The sequence below is a fragment of the Schistocerca americana genome, chromosome X (assembly GCF_021461395.2).
Source record: "Schistocerca americana isolate TAMUIC-IGC-003095 chromosome X, iqSchAmer2.1, whole genome shotgun sequence".
NCBI lineage: Eukaryota > Metazoa > Arthropoda > Insecta > Orthoptera > Acrididae > Schistocerca > Schistocerca americana.
The window spans coordinates 673,916,957-673,937,177 of record NC_060130.1 but is presented as its reverse complement, the minus strand read 5'-3'; the positions used below and the strand labels follow the sequence as shown (position 1 = coordinate 673,937,177).

Sequence of the window (20,221 nt, the reverse complement as noted above, 5' to 3'; positions counted from 1 at the left end):
ATAGAAGAATTTTGCAGAACATGTAGCATCGAACAATTAAACTTTTAGATGTACTTTCGTAAACGTTTACAGGTAGGAATAACTCATATGGTATCTTTATTGCTAAACATAGAGGCGAATTAGAAGGGATGTGTGTTTGTGAACTCTTAATGGATAGAGATAGGAAATTATTGACGAGCATGTAAGCACATATACATTTCTCGCAAAGGCTAATTCTATTAAGGGTGCCTTTCGCCTAAGTTTTGTGTACTTTCTTTCTTTTAAGTGTTTTTGCAGATGGCCGTAAGTCATATAGCTCCTCTGTCTTGGGCGATTGCGTCAATTTCCTTTGCAGAGTAATAGGTGTTAACTTTTGTGGGATTCCAGTATTCGAGGCGTACATGTACAATTAAAGATTAAGATCACAAATAATAATTTTAGTTGTGGTAAAAGGTATTGAGAAGGAATGTGACGTGCCTGCCACTGACTAAGCACTGCCGAGTTTTTTTTAACTTAGTTTGCCGTAGACTGTGTTGACGAGCAAGCTTTTGTTGCAGACCTCATGTTCTATCTCCTAAGGCGGTAATACGGACGCGACTTTGTTACGCCGACTGTTTCTGTGATGATAATACAAAATTTCAGGCATGATGGAAGAGCCAAAATGTATCCGTTTCAGATAAGGAACCATGATCGGAAAACGGTTAAGTCACAGTGTACCAAGACAAACTTGGTAGGCGACACTTCTGCCAGTGGAATAAGAGAACCTACGTATCGGTGGTTGTACGAAGTTATTAACTGATTTACTATGTACATAGTTGCTAACATTGCTAGTTTTTGTAAACCCAAAGCGTACATAACGAGTGGTGTGGACAGGAAACCAACACAAATGTACTTATGCTGGTCCAATATGATACAGCCTCATTTCAGTTCGCACGTCTTTCTCGTCAGATGTTCTCTAATAGAAGTATAGGTAGGCGTGTTTCTGTTTTGTGGCCAGCTCGTTCACCTAATACGAACTCGCGTGTTTTTTTCTTGTACTTTCATATGAAAACTGTTGTATACGAGACACCTGTCGAGACTGAAGAGGATCTCATGGCAAGATTCTCGCGGCCTCTGACATTGTTCGAATAATCGTGATGGTATTTCAACAGGTACGATAGAACTTAGTGCTACGAGATCGAGCCTGCACTGGAGCTAGGGAACTCCACTTTGAAGAGCTATTATGACTGTAGGTCATTTTGAAGATAGATAAATTATAAAACTGTCTACGTGGATTTTTATTTTCATCAGCATACCAATGGTGAATTTGAAATTTTCCCATTTTCGTTTACAGCTTTCGAATCAGTCGTTTCCGTAGCAAAGTTGCCTCTACCTTTCCCCACATATTTGATAGTGTGTATTATTTACATCGGCGTCTATACTGTGAAACCTACCTTACGGTGTGTGGCGGGGGATACTTCGTGTACCATTGTGACTTTCCCCTTTTCCTGTCCCAGTGGCGATTAGTTCGTGGGAAGAACGAGTGCATGTAAACCTCTGTGTGGGCTTGGATCTCTTAGATTTTATGTTCATGATGTTTTCGCGAGATATACGTAGGAGGAAGCAATATATTGATTTACACTTTCAGACATGTACGTCCTCGGAACTTAGCAGTAATCCACACCGTGATGCAGAACGTCTGCACTGGAGTTGACTGAGCATTTCCGTGGCGCTTGCGCACTTACTAGATTGTAGATTTGTGGTAAAATCTTATGGGACTTAACTGCTTTGGTCATCGGTCCCTAAGCTTACACACTAGTTAATCTAACTTAAACTAACTTATGCAGTGGATGATACACACACCCATGCTCGAGGGTGGACTCGAACCTCCGACGGGGGAGCCGCGCGGACCGTGACAAGATACTTCAGACCGCGCGTCGCGCGCTTACTAAATGAACCTGTAACGTAATATACTGCTCTCCTGTGGATTTACTCTATTTCCTCTATCAATCCTAACTGGCACGAATCGCAGAATGCCGAGTAATATTAAAGTATCGGCCGAACGAGGGTTTTGTAAGGTACTTTCTTTGTTGATGGGTTACATTTCATAAGGATTCTTCCAATGAATCTGTGTGGTATCTGCCTTACCCACTATTAATTTTGTGTGGTTGTTCCACGTCGTATCATTCCGTGTGCATACTCAGAGATATTTTGTGGAAGTAACTACTTGTAGTGATTATTCTACAACCCTATAATCGTCCAATAATGGGTCTTTCTGACTATACGTATTACGTTACGTTTTTTCTTATGTTGACGATCAATTGGCACTACCTGCACCAAGCGTCTATTCTGTATTTCGCTACAATTTTCTAGCGTTGCGATTTCTCTGTATACAACAGCAGCATCATCCACGAAAAGCCTCGTGGAACTTCCTACGTTAGCTACTAGATCATTTATATGTACTGTGAAGAATAATGGTTGTCTAACATCCTCTTGGGTTACCCCTGACGTTGCTTTTACGTCTGAAGACTACTCTCCGTTGAGAATGACAGGCTGTGTTCTGTTTACTAGAAACTCTTCCATTCAGTCACACAGTCACACTCTGTACGCTCGTATTTTGTTCATTAGGCGCCTGTGAAGCATCCCGTAGACATGCATGCATTTACTTAAGTGGTTAACTGCAGTGTTGCCTCAACTCGAATAAAAATCCTTTTTTCACAGGCACGGCACTCTGGTTCAGGCCGGAGAGGAAGAATGGGTTTAACGTCCCTTCGGCAAGGAGATCATTAGAGGCGAAGAACAAGCTCGGAATGAGGAAGGAAATCGGCTGCGTCCCTCTCAAAGGAACCATCCTGGAACTTGCGTTAAACGATCTAGGGAAATAGCGGAAAACCTAAATTTAGATCTCCGGACGGGAACCTGAACCGCTGTGGTCATAAAAGCGAGTCCAGTTTTTCAACACTGTACAAATTTCCTCGGCGTATCAGAACGAAAATAACATGATGGATAGGAGAATTGCGTTTAATGATTTTACTACAGTTTCTGGTTGTTGTATTCGTAGGCGAGACAGTTGTGTTTAAAAAAGAAATATTTAATATGTAATGTTCGAGTTGCTAATTCTGATGCATTTGGACTATAAAAATTTCCCAGTTCTCACCTCAGTAGTGAGTTTAGAGTACCGTATCAACGGCAAATGTAATTTGTACGAACATTTGTGACAGTTTAAAACACTGAGTAACGCCGAGACACAAACCCGCACCCATGACATCTGCTGGCTATCCGTGCACGGACCACTCCGCGCTTCTACATGCCACTCTTCCCTGAATAATTCACAGAAGCCTACTTAAGAGACTGTTGGGGGACAGCGTCTAGCGCCGAGCGTTCAACTTACTAAATTTTCCTGCTTTAACTGAGTCGAACAGTGTTAATGGAGCTTGGGAACTGAAACCCTTTCTTCTCGCAAGCAGACACCTTGCAATTGCACTCTTGCTGCCATTTCCGTCACAAGCGCCGACAAAGGTGTACGCAGGACAGGATTGTTTTTTATAAGTTTTTACAGACTGTCAGTAGGTGGCGCTATTGAGATGACAATTCAGAAATTAGTCCAATACTATGTGTGCCGTGAGAGTTTGAAGAAACGGTAAACATTTCACTCGAAGGTTTTCGTTGGATGAGCTTTACGCTTATCGTAAAGGCCTAAAAACAATCCCTCGAATACCTTCGTCTTAGGTTTGGTAACAAGTCGCCTTTACTGAAGATTGTTGACAACTCATTTACAGAACTGCATCATTGTAATGCTTCTTCAGCGATGAATTTCGAGACCGTCGACCAAAATCGTTTGTTAAAAGAGATAGTGAGCACAACATGACTAAATAGAATTGACATGTGGTATACCGCGAGATAGAGCCCTCCTTAGATATACCCAAGACTGCACAAAATTGCATGAACATTTGTCTGTGAGAAAGATCTGTTCCCGTATAATTCCGGTGCAATTTGACCCAAACTCAAAAACAGTCTCGCGTCAGCTGGTGTAAAGAAATGCTCACAAATTCGACCTAGGAAATACAGAAACCGCATACAGGGGATGAAACTGTTCGGGTGTTCCAAAATGAACCGAAACCGGCACCAACAAAAGTGGTTCAAAATGGTTCAAATGGCTCTGAGCACTATGGGACGTAACATATATGGTCATCAGTCCCCTAGAACTTAGAACTACTTAAACCTAACTAACCTAAGGACATCACAAACATCCATGCCCGAGGCAGGATTCGAACCTGCGACCGTAGCGGTCACGCGGTTCCAGACTGAAGCGCCTAGAACTGCACGGCCACACTGGCCGGCAACAAAAGTGGTTCGATTGAAAAGTACGTCCCAAAAGTGACCGCTTGTCTTTCATTGTTTTTGCAACACCTTAAACGGCGGTCCCCCACAATCTTCCTGCTGCGTTCTGGGCACGACGAGTTTCAGTTGGAGAGACTGCTTATCAAGCAATAATGTGTTAAATAGGGCCATATTCTCAATAGAAGTGTGCCTCGAAGATAGAACATTCAAAATAAAGCTTTTGGAAGATAATGGCAATATAATAGAAGCAGAAGGTAGGAAGGAGAATTGTGGAAGCTTTGATATAGTTTGTGGGAGGCTCAAATTGCCCAATTTGCTGTACAGTGTCACGAAAGTCAGTGGAAAAAAGGAAAAGTTTGCTTCAACACCCCGTGGACGACGAAGTCATTAGAGAAGTCGTTGATAGCTGACACTGATGGAGAGTGATGCGACGTTTCACTTTTGTTGGTGTTGGTTTCGGTTCGTTTTGGAACACCCGAACACGGTTCGTTCAAGTAGTGTTGAACGAAGTGTGACAGAAACCCGAACAACAGGGGGCTGACGTACTAGAACATGCATTGATACTATGAAATGGCGCATTGATAATGGCTATGCACAGGCCGAAATCTAGATTTGCCGAATAAAACCTGCAAGAAAAGGACGACTGATTGCTGCGCTCTATCATTTGAAAGGACCTCAAGAAGTGTGTTTACTTCGCAAGAGTGATAATACTGCTGCTAGTTTGCAGTACACCTGGCATCTGATGGAAGCCACGTGTTTGATTTCGATTCAGCCACTAATTTTGGATGAAGCGAGAAACGATAAGTTTGCAGCGCTAACGCAGTTTGATGGCTTGCTACTGGCTCGCCGCTTGGTACAGTTAATTCGTAGATTTAGTTGTGGGCGTATGCAGTTCGAGAAAAGAACCTGCTACTCTGCTCCAAACGCCATAGTTCCCCAATTTCATTACATAACTGCAGAATATGCGTGGAGACACACACACACACACACACACACACACACACACACACACACACACACAGTCTCTGTAAAGTCGGGACAGTCCCATTTCTGCTTCAGCAGTTGTGCATTGCACAAGCAGTATGTTTTCTTCCCGTGATATTAGTCGGTTTAACTATAAATTAGGTCGTAAATTCGTACCATACGCGAATTAGTCCGAAAGCAGAAGTACAAAGTGTCAACCTTGACCAGTGAATTGTGACGTGTACATGATAATTTGCAACGGTTGATATTTCCGACAATTAACTTCCCCCTGCAATATGAGGTGAAACGACACTCATTCGTGAAGCAAATACACCGTCTGATCAAAAGTACCAGTAGATCTCACGAGAGGCGAACCCTCCATTATAAAAGAAAACGGACTGTATTGTGTTGTCAGTAGGGAGGCTTTAACTACAGAACGGGTCGGTCGGGAGAGCTCAGTGACTTTGAAGGTGGACTAATCATTGGATGTGACCAGCTTAAGAAATCCATCAGACCATTTCAAACACTCTGAAGCTACACAAGTCTACTGTTGGTGATGTTACTGTGAAGTACTAACGCGAAGAAACAAACACAGCTAAACCAAGTCCAAGTGGAACTCATGTATTGCCAGACGGCGACCGTCGGGTAATGTGAAGGATGGTTGTAAAAAAAATCCCACGAAATAAGCTGAAGGAATCACTCGTAATTTTCCAGGTGCCACCAACAGTCCAGCTAGCAGTGTGACTGTGCGTAGGGAGTTAAAAAGAATGAGGTACAATAGACCAGCACCTTCTCATAAACCACACATTTCTGTAGTAAGTGCTAAGCAACGCATGGGATGGTGCAAAGAGCGACGCAATTGGACTGTGGATGCCTGGAAACTAGTAATTCGGGGTGATGTATCACGCTGTATCCTGTGACAATCCGATGGTAGAGCTCGTGTTTGGAGAATGCCTGAAGGACGTTGCCTGCAATCATGTGTAGTGCCAACAATGATGTATGGAGGACGTGCTGTTAAGGGATGGGTGTATTTTTCGTGGTTATGGTGTGGTTCCCTTCTTGCGCCTAAGAAAACTATAAATGCAGAAGGACATAAACACATTTTAAAGCTTGTGTGCTGAGTGCATTTGGTGTCAGCGTGACACTGCACCCTATCATGACGCATCTATGAGGCTACAATTTGTGGACAATAACAGTCTTGAAATGGACTGGCCTGTCCTGAGTCCCGACCTGAACTCACAAGGGTATGGTCCAGTCCGACGTGTCGAAACTTACCCGACATTTTTCAAACATGCAGAATGTACCGAAAGAAATGCATTCTCAAAAAGTTAGCTGCTAAGGCGCACTGCAAGTATTTTTTAAAGATTGTGGAAATTACTAATTTTTGCCGCAGGAAGAACTGCTTATAGCAGCCCCTAGCGCGAGAATCGGCGAATAAAATGATGTAGCCGTGGCACGAGAACGTAGCGTACTTGCCATAATATTTGGCAAGAAGTAATTTTCACAATGCAACCAAAAGAAAAAAGTCTGAATACACTTAATTTGTAATTATAAAAAAATTTTCATTTGTTATCCGAATATCTGTCCTGTTAACACCACTTTTTCTCACTGTCGGACAGCCTATATCGATGTCGGTAACAGACAAAAATAGTCGATATTCTCGATTCCCGGGATGGATGAACTATCTGTATAAATAATTAAGTTTGTACGGAACCGGCGCGTGAGTCCTATTCGCTTATATACGGAATTTAAAAAAAAAAAAAAAAAAAAAAAAAAAAAAACTTGCAGTGTGTCTCAGAAGCTAAAATTTTGGCATTGTGTTTTTTTCGGTGTATTCTTCCTGCAGGTTTCGACTTGTCGGATCGGACCATTCCCTTGTCAGTGGAACACCTTTGGGGTAAGTTAGAATGTCGATTTCGCTACAGACCCCAGAGTCCAACATCACTGCCTTATCTGGTTTCGGCTCTGGAGGAAGAATGAGTAGCCATTCATACACCTATCTAGGCGCTTCGGTCTGGAACCGCGCGACTGCTGCGGTCGCAGGTTCGAATCCTGCCTCGGGCATGGATGTGTGTGATGTCCTTAGGTTAGTTAGGCTTAAGTAGTTCTAAGTCTAGGGGACTGATGACTTCAGATGTTAAGTCCCATAGTGCTTAGCGCCATTTGAACCATTCTGCTCTCTCTTTGTTTCCCAACTCTCCTGAATTTCCCAACATGCATCTTTCCATTGCTCGCTAAACACCCTACAGTTTTTGAATAGTTTACGCATTAAAAATTACTATCTGTTCGGTAATATACACTTGACCGTAAAATTTCCTTTCGGACATACGGGAATCTTAGTTTTTAAAACACCCCAGGAGTTTTATGCTCTTCTGTTTCATAGTTCTTTTGTTCTGCTGCTTTCTTTTCGTTGTGTTGGGTGTACGTTATTGTAGTCTGACTGTAATTTTTATTTTCAGGTATACTTTCAAACTTGCTATTCTCAGTTCTTCGATTCATTGATGAATTTTATCTGAATTAGAAACAAACGGTGTAACGCTGATTTGCAAAAAGAAGTTCGATTGTTTATGTTACATTTACCCGCATTCCTCCCTCTCTTTTTCCCTGCTTAAGGATCCAAAAACTTCCTCTAGGACTGCAAAGAACAGATTTAATCTATTGAATCTCCTTTGGTGATCCCTTCAGAATTGTGAATTTCAAGTTATCCTGATGGAGTGTAATGGAAGCTGCAACGCTAATGTACACTGCCGGGGAAAAAATGCAATACCTTAGAGGACTGTGCTCGGTGTCACCAAGGTATAATACTTGGATACTGATGGGTTGTAGTGATAGTGTTTCATTCGCCACGGTTATCGGCGATCAGATGGCGCTCAGGAGACGTGGCTGTGAAGCCTCTGTTTTCATTCTGCAGGCAGTAACTGTGCTGAGATTTGGAGGTGAACAGTGTTCGCAACATTCATTCTAGGGTACAGCCGTGCCGACGAGTCGTTCGGGCACAAAATTCTGGCGTATGTTGCAACTGCCGTGTCATCTTGGATGATTAGGAATCGTCTGCTTGCAGCAGGATTACGATCAAGTGTGCCTCTGGCCAGGCTACCACCGACACCACTCTGGTAGGTATCGTGAAAGAATTGTCTGAAGAGTGGAATTACGTTATCTGTTATCTTCAGTAGAGTAGGTTCTGCCTGCATGCGAGCGATGGACGTACACGTGTATGTTGTAGACTTGGTCAGCTGCCCGTTCCAGAGTGCTTTCGCCCACGACGCATAGGTCCCATCCCAGGCTTTATAGTGTGGGGGGTCATACGTTGCAACTCGCGGCCACATTTGGTGTTCTGCAGGTTAAAGTGACCAGTGCTAGCTACATATCACCGGCTGTTACGTCGTGCTATTGCCGTTTCTTCGACAGGAAGGTGGTGAGCTTTTTCAGCGGAACCAGGGACAGCAAACAGCATTACCAAATTTTAACTGAAGGCTCAAGATCCTTGGGACAGTCTGTCGCGTAGTGCCTTTCGCCACGTTAATGATCTTTTGCATGCGCGAGCAGTCGCCTACGTTGCCGCCCGGGTGCGGGTGGAGGGGAGGAGGGTGTGTGTGGGCGGAGGAAGCTTAAATCTGTATTCGCCCGACTGTTTGGTCCGAATTTGTCATCATCACACTCCTACCATAATGGACTACCGGTCACCTAAGTTGTCAATTAAGTGGCCTTGTCCTTCAGGCTGTTGAATTTTGTTATTCCCCGGCAGTGTATTTGCTCATCCGTATGCACAGGCAAGTCGAATCAATACCTTCTTTGTTAAATGTTGTAACTATAGGTTTTGTTAAAACTGAATATATACCTGAAAGTCTATGCAGTCCTGAGAAAGTGGTAGTGCTCCGGTCTGAGTTTTGCGCGAGCAGTAGTGAAAGACAAACTCTGAGCATTCTGGTTGTGCTGTCAACTCGTTTGACTGTTAACGTGTGTGTCGAGGTGGAGGGCAGGTGTGTGAGGCGCGGCGCCGTGTGTTGCAGATGTACTCGTCGCAGGTGCGCGACTCGCTGGGCCAGCTGCACGTGGCGCACTACGCGGACGACCTGGGCGTGCTGGAGGAGCGGCGGACGCGCACGCCGCAGCCGCCGGGCCCCGGCCCCGGCGCCGCCCCCGGGCCCACGGCCGCCTGGCGCAAGGCGCGCCCGCCGCAGCCCCCGCAGCCGCCGCCCCCGCAGCCGCCCCCGCAGCAGCAGCGGTCCCCGCAGCCGCAGACGGCGCCCTCTCCGGGACAGGTAAACGCCGATTTCGTCATCGCGATCGTAATAGTCTTAACAGGGAGACTGAGTAAGACGTCAGTGAACCCTTAAGAAGGAAGTGGACGACGACCTTATTTTTCGAAGGAAAGACTAATTAAGACGTATGAAACTACACTGACAGAAAAAAATTGCAGCACCAAAAAAATAATTAATGTAGGGAATGAATACATTTGTCTAGCTAACATATTTAAGTTATTAACATTCTAAGGTCACAGGTTAATGTAAGCTGGTAGATTAATAACTGGTGGAACCGCCAGCATGTTGGATGCACGCGTGCATGCATTGTATTACACAGGTGCCGGATGTCTGTTTGTGGTATGGAGTTCAATCCTTGTTGTTCTTGGTCGGTCAGTACAGGGAAGGTAAATGCTGGTTGTGGATGACGTTGTGAGTTGTGGCCCGATGATGTCCCGTATGTGCTAGATAGGAGACACATCTGGTGATGGAGCAGGTCAAGGCAACACGTCGACCCTGTGTAGAGCTTGTTGGGTTACAACAGCGGTATGCAGACTCACAACTTCCAGTCTCAAAGTTATGTAACGCTCACGACCGTTACAGCTTATATTTAAAGCAAGCCTGAATTCCAGCCTCATAGTGACGCTGTTAGCGCCATTCTCATGCCACTGGCGCGAAATTTTAACTGAGATCATATTTCAGGTGTAAAAACACACCTACCAACTTTCGTTTATGTCGCCCAAGTCCTCCTTGACGTCGCGATTTTTTTCCGTCACTGTGTTTTGATGAGTCAGTAAATAAGTCGCAAACTGGGATAGATACGTCTGAGCTGCGTGTACAGGCCTAAAATTTCTTTTCCTTTTCAGCATACTCCACTTGTAAAATTACGCGTTTGTCCCAACGTTCGGCAAGACGTTCGAAACCCGTAGTATAGAATTCTTGTGGCAGCGTTCCCATCAAACGCGTGCCCTCTCTAAATATAACAAGCTTATTTGGTTCCTTAAATTGCTGCAACCCGCAAGACCGATGTGTCCTGCTGGTAGCGAAATACCCCTAGGCGGGGAAACAAACTAGATAAGCAGGGCGGCCTGGACGCTCCTTGTTTGTGACTTTTTGTCTTTTGCTGAATTCCTGTATCCAATTGCAGGCAAATTTGTATGAAATACAGTTCTAATCATGTACGGAACGAATTTCTCTTTCGACGCCCTCTCTCGACAGTCCCTCGGCTGACAAAAAATCTCGTTCTAGTCGGGTACACACTCGTAGCACACGCGCCTTCTCGGTTTGGCTGCAAATCGTTAATCATTGGCCGCGGAGTACTGCATATCGGACTTCTTCCACCCCACATGTGCTGCCATCTTCTAGATACGTATAGGCGCGGAATTTGAAACGATACGCGGAATTCTAGCATTTACGACTTATTTATTGACTTACGCTCGTGTACTGAAGGCTTTCACGACTGGATGTCTTAGCTGTTGGTGAGTCTTCAAGGTTGGTGAGTCTTCAAGGTTGGATAGGCATGGTCCACGGAACTTTTCCGTTCCTAACATTTCGTCCAGAGCTACACTGGAGATCTTGACAGTCTCCAACACTCAGCGGAAATCGGAGTACGTCTGTAAGTGTCCAGCGCAACTCCGGACGAAACGTTAGGAACGGAAAAGTTTCACGGACCGCGACCATAAAGCTCTGAAGATTGACGATCGGCTGAGACTGTCGTAATGCACCATGCATAGTCCTCACGGCGAGAGAAGAGTCCTGAGAGTTCAAGAGGGCTAGGCGCGGCTTCTCGAGCCCCTGCCACTAACGCAACTTTTAAGTTTCTATGGCGACGCCTCACTTGTGCCGGCGACTATGACTTTTCTGTATACAGGGTGGTCCATTGATAGTGACCGGATCAAATATCTCACGAAATAAGCGTCAAACGAAAAAACTACAAAGACGAAACTTGTCTAGCTTGAGGGGGAAACCAGATGGCGCTATGGTTGGCCCGCTAGATGGCGCTGTCATAGGTCAAACGTATATCAACTGCGTTTTTTAAATAGGAAACCCCATTTTTATTACATATTCGTGTAGTACATACAGAAATTTGAATGTTTTAGTTGGACCACTTTTTTCGCTTTGTGATAGATGGCGCTGTAATAGCCACAAACGTATACGTACGTGGTATCACGTAACATTCCGCCAGTGCTGACGGTATTTGCTTCGTGATACATTACCCGTGTTAAAATGGACCGTTTACCAATTGCGGAAAAAGCTGATATCGTGTTGATGTATGGCTATTGTGATCAAAGTGCCCAACGGGCGTGTGCTATGTATGCTGCTCGGTATCCTGGAGGACATCATCCAAGTGTCCGGACCGTTCGCAGGATAGTTACGTTATTTAAGGAAACAGGAAGTGTTCACCCACATGTGAAACGTCAACCACAACCTGCAACAAATGATGATGCCCAAGTAGGTGTTTCAGCTGCTGTCGCGGCTAATCCGCACATCAGTAGCAGACAAACTGCGCGAGAATCGGGAATCTCAAAAACGTCGGTGTTGAGAATGCTACATCAACATCGATTGCACCCGTAACATATTTCTGTGCACCAGGAATTGCATGGCGACTACTTTGGACGTCGTGTACAGTTCTGCCACTGGGCACAAGAGAAATTACGGGACGATGACAGATTTTTTGCACGCGTTCTATTTAGCGACGAAGCGTCATTCACCAACAGCGGTAAAGTAAACCGGCATAATATGCACTATTGGGCAACGGAAAATCCACGATGGCTGCGACAAGTGGAACATCAGCGACTTTGGCGAGTTAATGTATGGTGCGGCATTATGGGAGGAAGGATAATTGGCCACTGTTTTATGAATGGCAATCTAAATGGTGCAATGTATGATAATTTCCTACGTAATGTTCTACCGATGTTACTAAAAGATGTTTCATTGCATGACAGAATGGCGATGTACTTCAACATGATGGATGTCCGGCACATAGCTCGCGTGCGGTTGAAGCGGTATTGAATAGCATATTTCATGACAGGTGGATTGGTCGTCGAAGCACCCTACCATGGCCCGCACGTTCACCGGATCTGACGTCCCCGGATTTCTTTCTGTGGGGAAAGTTGAAGGATATTTGCCATCGTAATCCACCGACAACACCTGACAACATGCGTCAGCGCATTGTCAATGCATGTGCGAACATTACGGAAGGCGAACTACTCGCTGTTGAGAGGAATGTCGTTACACGTATTGCCAAATGCATTGAGGTTGACGGACATTATTTTGAGCATTTATTGCATTAATGTGGTATTTACAGGCAATCACGCTGTAACAGCATACGTTCTCAGAAATGGCAAGTTCACAAAGATACATGTATCACATTGGAACAACCGAAATAAATTGTGAGCCATATGTGTGTTACTATTACAGCGCCATCTATCACAAAGCGAAAAAAGTGGTCCAACTAAAACATTCATATTTCTTTACGTACTATACGAATATTTAATAAAAAATGGGGGTTCCTATTTCAAAAAACGCAGTTGATATCCGTTTGACCTATGGCAGCGCCATCTAGCGGGCCAACCATAGCGCCAACTGGTTTCCCCCTACAAGGTAGGTAAGTTTCATTCTTTGTAGTTTTTTCGTTTGACGCTTATTTCGTGAGATATTTGGCCCGGTCACGATCAATGGACCACCCTGTATTGATGGCAGCCTTTTACACCACCTGCTTTAACCCTCGCAATACCAGGGGGCACGGTTACTTTATGCCCACCTTTTGAAAATCTTATAATCCAGTCATTTAAAATTTTGGAAAAATATTTAATGTTTTTAATGGATTCTTCTACCAGATTCCATAAATGTTTTAAATTTTTAGTTAAACTTAACCGAAAAATTTAAGTCTTACTAGTAGATGTCGCTTTCCCCAGTGAATGTAAGATTCAGTATTTTCAGGTTCGGGACCTTACTTACCAAAGGCATGTTGTGAGTAAAAGCCAACAACAATTAATGAAATTAGAATTTTTTAGATTAGGCAAAGTACTCCCCCCTCCCCCCCGCCCCGTCCGGTTGGGAGTATACGTCACTGAAAGTATGTTATTAATATAAATCAACAACAATTAACGAATTTTTTCGTTTTTTCGGGTGAGCATAAAATGCCCCCCCCCCCCTTGGTAATGCGTTTTATGGAAAATGTATTGCGCGTTATGGAAAAGGCGTTGATATTGCTAGCGTTAAAGCTGGAAACTGTATTACTTGCACTGAGGGCTCTTATTTCGGCGTACAGAGTAAGATTACGTACCTTCTGGGGAAAAAATGCCAAGTGATTAAAGTGATTACTGGTGGAACATTTTGTACTGTAATGTGGATACCTGAACTGGGTAGAAAACTGCCAAATGAATAGGAACACATTCCTAGCTATGTGCACAGAATCAGCGAATGTTGTGTAACTGGCCTTTGGTTGTGTAAGACTGTTTTGCCACTAAAAGAGAGAGTGGGTATACCAGTTTACAAAATTAGCCAGCAATATACCTTATAGAGTTCCTTCCAAGAAGTTAGATTTAGCTAATTCATCAGATACCCCATGATTCGTGTACATTTTTCCCTCTAATAAACGTGAAATGTGTTTGTTTTGTATACTTCGCTTAAAATTTGTTGCGTATTCGACGTTTCAGCGAATCTAGTGGTACGGGCCAGCTGCAAGCCAATCGCACTTCCTTCTCGAGCGCCATGTGCTCGCTGTGTTGCGGGTACATGCAGAGCTTCTCCAAGTGTGGTTGCAAGCGCGCCTCCAATCTGACGTTAGCTACTGCAGTCTGGCAATGAATAATTTTCTGGTCGGTCCAGTATATATTTTCCGTCACCTTTTTGTCAATTTATTGGCTTGTGGGCCGTGCCAATTCAGTCATCTCCATAGCAATGTCAGTTATGACGATACGAAGGCAAGGACAACACAGAACCCAGTCTCTGAGCCGGGAAAATTTCCGACCCGACCGGGAATCGAACCCGGGCCCCTTCGCGTAGCTGCCGAGGTGGACTTTTCCGTCACTTCACACGAAATCAGTTCGTTCCTATTAACTACGTGTGAAGCAGCAAGTAGCAACATGTAAACCAATTCATTACTTTAATGCGGTAAGCGTTTACATGAGAGCGAAAATAGATTGTGAAAGCTGAACTCCGTTATTGCCAGAATTGATATTTCGGTGACCAGACAGAAGCGATATTTCAAAATCAGTTTACGGGAAGCCGGATTGGATCTCGTGTAAAAGTATTGCGTGTCAGACATTACTGTCCAATATGACATCCATTGCCCGCGATTTTGCCTGTTTGAGCGTTAACGTTGTTTTTGGAACACAGCGCACGCCACGATGCTACGGACGCACCGTACCATAACAGACACGAATGTGATACATAGAAAGCATTTTGATTCGATTCCTCAATATCGGCGCTTAACAGCTTTGCGTTGTACTCATTTTGGACGGGTAATTGGTACGCATACGTATAGCATGCGCTGTCTAATATGTTCCAAAATGCCGAGCATAAAAATGCGATTTTTGCAGTGCTCATAACTCGGGTTCTATTCGCCATAGAAAGGTAGGGTCAAATGTTTTGCACAGCCCTTGAGCTAGGGACCATTCGTGCACCCAACAGAAGGATCGTCTTACTGTAACCATCCTACCGTACAGGGTCAAAGTTTGAACATTATACCCTGCCTCCAGCTTAGGCAAATGGAGCAAGTCGGTTGGCTCTTTTTGCATTATATGGGGACTATGGTGCACCTGAAGGGACTAATGGCGGTACCATTTAGTACATAATTACGACTTAAAAATCATTTTGTTTTTAATGGGAAAAGCCGACGTTTTCCGTCGACGCTGGACGTCGTATGTGAAACTGTATGAGCAGTATGTTTTGGACTGACTCTAGCTACACGTTCCAAAAGTGAAATTGCAAATATCGGCCGAAAACCCACAGAAAATACCCCTGACGACCCAAAGGAGAGGCACCCGGTGTATACAGGGTGAATCGCATAACACTTGCACTGCAAATATTGCGAAAATGGAAAATGCAACTACTGTGCGGTTTTCACAGAATGGACTAGTAATCAGGGACTCGTATTGTTAGCCAATGAACAGATAGTAATAATACTTACAAAGTGTATTTTTTGTGTATGAATACAATTTTTAAATGGTACAATGCGTATTGGCATTAACAAACTAAGCGTATGGTAAATTAGAATGTCGCGGTCTCCTTTATAGATGAGTTACATATTCCTAGAATTCTCTCAGTTGACCGAATTGACCATTCGCCTTCCCTACAGCCGACCTTTAACCTGCTTCTTCCATTTCGTGCCCATTGTAACGTACGGGCTCTATTATTCAAAGATTCCACCAGCCAGTCACTTATTCGAGAAGCTACTCCGTATCGCCGTTAGTAGATCAGTAGGCGATGTTGTGACACAGTGTGGAACGCCTTTTAGTAATTTAGGAAGACGGAATAGACCTATTCACCTGCAATTCTTATTCGAAGACGTCGTGCATGAATGAAGTAACCTGTTTTTCCCACGAGCGATTTTGTTTCTTCCCTGAATCGGTGCGGATTCTTTAAAGAAGCTTGTTTTCGTCCAGGAACCTCATAATATTTCAGTTTAGCGTATGCTGTGGGTTCCTGCAACATAGGAACGTTGGCGATATTGGCCTATAATTATGGGCATCCGAGCTTTTATCCTTTTGTAAACAGGACACACCTGCACTCTCTTCCAGTCATGTACGACTATTCACTGCGCAAAAGATTAAAAAAAAATACAAAGGAGCTAATACCGCAGCGTATTCAATGCAAATCTGACTGGAATTCCGCCAGGGCCTGGTGTCTTATTGATGTGTTAATTGTTTTGTAGTACGAGAGATGGTAGTATTGTAATCTCACTTTTGTATCTGTACAGCGTTCAATAATTTATATGGAAATATTCTCATGAGTGAATACGTTTTTAAATGCGGAATTTTATATTTCTGCTTTCTCGTAGAGATAGTTTCAACACTAGAGTGATTCACGAGAGATTGAATGGAAGATTTGGACTCATTTATTGACGTCGCGTATGACCAGAAGTTCCTAGGATTTTCTGAATCGCTAGGATCTTACTGAAAATTATTATAACTTTCCTGCATTGCATGTACGAGTTGCTGTTAACTTTACTCTGTCAGTTTCCTTGCAGTCTTTTGCAACGGGAGTGTAGTAGTCTCTATTTTTACAACATTCTCCGAATGGAACCATTAAATGAAAGTGGGTCTTGACCATATTATATTGATGTACATGGCACGTATTTATCCAAACCACGATTCATGATTAGCGGGTAAGTAAATGATAAGAGTTGAAATTATCTGTGACAGCCGAACAGTCACCAGAATACATTAGTGGTGTTCGTGTTTAGTGTTGTTACCAGGCCTGGTAGTGTATATAATGGGCGTGAGCAGCGTCAGATGTTGAGTGACCGCTGTGAAGAATACAGACATGCTGCTTGCCCGTGTGGGTAAGGGTGATCACCACCTGACACAATTTGAAAGGTGTCTCGTTGGTGTCTCCATTTCGCCGGGCGATCGAACTGTACTATAACCAGATTTATGGATCATCTCGATGTGACAGTGGCCCAGTGTTGGACCACATGGAAATGCGAGGGTAGGCATATTTGTCGTCAAGGTTCCGGTCGAACACGTCTAACCACCACAAGGGTAAATTGCCATATTATGTACCAACCACATCGTAACCCATTCACAAGTAGTGGGCTCCCTGCAAAATTCTTTGTAATCCCGCACCATTGGTGGGAGACTAGCAGCACCTGGACTAGAGAATTACCGTCCCTTAGCGTAGGTTGCCGTTAATACCACAGCACAAACAAGCTGTGTTTGGACTTATGCCGTGACCAGGAAGCATGCACAGCTGATGAATGGCGTCGTGCTGTGTTCAGTGATGAATCGCGGTTCTGCTATGCCTCGGACGAGCGTAGGCAAATATGCCTGCAATCTGGACAGAGGTCTCATTCCTACGATATTTTGGAGAGGCACAGTGGTGTTACTTCTGGCTTTGTCGCGCAGGGAGTCAGGTATGACGAGGCCACAACTGGTAGCGATTGAGGCAGCGTTCGTCACGGATATCCTGCGTCCTCATGTGTTACGTCTAGTGCAACAGTATCGTGGTGCCATTTTTCAACAGGACAATGCTCGTTCACACATGGTACGTGTGGTTATGAACTGTCTGCGTGATGTTGATGTACTTACGTGCCCACTCAGATCTCCAGATCTGTGCCCGATAGAAATTGCGTGGTAATAGCTCGGACGTCAATTCCGTACCAGTGCCAATATTCAGGATATCGAAGACCCGTTACAATAGTTGCGGGCCAGCTTGCCTCGTGAGGGGATACAAAGCCTGTATGACACACTTCCCAACCGAATCAGTGCATGGATACAGCACAAAGTGACTACAGCACCATATTGGTCATTGGGCTCATATTGCTAAGTTCTTTGTAAATTTGACCCGATTTTGTTATCATTGGAATAACGCCGCATTCCTAGTAAACCACTGAAGTTTCATTTCGTTTTCTTCTGACCTTCTGAGTGTATAACTTCTTTTTCCAGGTAGTGTATACTGCTAGTGTCAGTTCTATGAAACAAAAATATTCTCCTAGCTGTCTAGGTGATCTTTTGTGTTCGGTGACTATTACTTGCTGATCCCCCTCGTAGGTAACACTCTCCACGAGATTAGGTCTGTTTCTAATTAGGAGGTCTAAAATACTTTTTTCGCATGTGGTTTGCCGGGCTAGTTACTCGAGGCAGTTGTCAGTGTTTTCAGTGTTATAAGGGGCAGACAGATGGAAAGAAGTAAGTAAACTGTTCGTTATTGCAAAAGTAGTCGCCGTAACTGTTGATACATTTATCCTCCTGTGAGTCAAGACGGTCAGTGCTTTCATGGAAAAATATTTGGGGTTGCCTACTGAACCATGATTGTACCCAGCCGTGCACCTCTTCATCCGAAGCAAAACCGACGAACACGAATATCTTTCTTCAGCGCTTCAAAAATATGTAAATCGCATGGGGAGACATCGGGTCTGTATGGAGGATATGAAAGGGCTTCCCAGCGAAACTTATGCTGTGTACTCGAAATAACCTTAGCAACATGTGGGCGGGCTCTCACACCACACATTCTCCATACAGTCCCGATCTCTCCCCATGTGATTTCCAAATTCTTGGAGCCCTGAAGAAAGACTTTCGTGGTCGTCGGTCTTTCTGTGTATGGACCCAGTCACTTGGCAGTGACACATCATACTAAAGGTACTTTCGTCTTTAAGTATTGCACACCAGGGTAGTTCGCTGTCAAATTCCTCTTGTATCTCACTATTTTTAAGTCTTCTGCTTGTCGCTATAAACTCCTCTCCTGGAGAATCTAATCTATCGTTACGTATGTTGCGCGCAGTGCTGGAAATTTTCTTATCTCTACTTACGATTTCAACCCACATTGAATCTGTAGTATTAGGTGGAGCGACTGCTTCCTACAAGAGATGTGGGTTATGGGACTTTACTCTGAATCCTCCGGCAGTTAACAACTAGTGTTTTAAGACCCTCACTCTCTGGCTTTGGTCTTCAATAACTGGTTTATCTGATGCTGGTTTTTCTATTTGTTGGTCTCGGAATATTGTCTAATCTACAAAAGGAAACCACGTGCATCCCACGTAGTTCTTCCACAAAAGCGGCCGTTTTTTGTGTGCAGTACACGCCTGACCCATAGAGGACGTCTTCAGAAGTGTCTACTGTGCAGCGTAGGCCGAGGCTAGCTACGTTCACCACGTCCGGCAGTATCCTTTAAAAACTGAGAATCGACTCAGAATTCAGGACGCAGGCGTCACTGGTGCGTATGTGAGCGACGCTCGGCAGCTGCTCCCTTGGTGGCCTCTTCCATGTGGTAGACAATACTTAAATTTTGTTGGTTTCCCTCACGTAACGCTATTTCCCTAAGAGGGAACATAACCCTCTGACACTGTAGACAAGGCACGTTGTCTCGTTCACAACGCGCTCTGCTGAACTGCACCGAGAACGCAGCTTTATTTCTACCTCCAACACACAGGTGACTTTATATTGTATACAGGGTAGTCAGAAAAGCGCACCACACTGCTCAGCCTCTGGCTCGAATTTAGTCCTTACTATCGTCCCATATCCAATGCGGGTTTAGGAAACCAAACGAAGAAAAAGTTTGGCGACACCATTTTTTCAGGGACCCTTGAATTTGCGCGCGCAACGGCCCCATTTTTTTAAACTTCAATGCTAATTAACTCGGAAACGGCGCACCGTAACGATTTTTTTCTTAACAGTTGTTACTCAGTACAACCTACCCTGCAACCCGCTTACAAATTTTTCAAACTGTTTCTGACCATCCTGTGTAACGATTTCCTGCGGTAGACAGAGTATTGAGAAAGAAGTCGCCGATAAAAAACAAGTTCCGTGCAAGTCATGGGGTGGTGCAGAACCTGTTTTTGAGCACTTAGCATAATGATACCAAAATGAACGATAGACAAAATGAAGAACCGTTCAAAACACTGGCGGTTACATGTGGTGAAGACTAGGAACGTCTATGTGAACCCCTTATCTCAATAAAATATACTCTCTCTCCTCTTGGCGCACATCTTAGCGCGAAGACGGATATCATTTACCTCAAAAACCAGCTATAAAAGTAAAACATAGCCCTACGCC

At 44.2% G+C, this 20,221-nt stretch overlaps 1 protein-coding gene across 1 annotated transcript in view; it reads left to right on the top strand.

The window, feature by feature from the left end:
• LOC124556242 (trithorax group protein osa-like) overlaps positions 1–20,221 on the top strand; it is a 344,210-nt gene that overhangs the window by 42,357 nt on the left and 281,632 nt on the right. The window contains exons 3-4 of the mRNA XM_047130230.1: positions 9,273–9,387; positions 9,484–9,524. Of these exons, the coding sequence (XP_046986186.1) occupies positions 9,273–9,387; positions 9,484–9,524 (156 nt within the window). The remainder of the gene's footprint in view (positions 1–9,272; positions 9,388–9,483; positions 9,525–20,221) is intronic.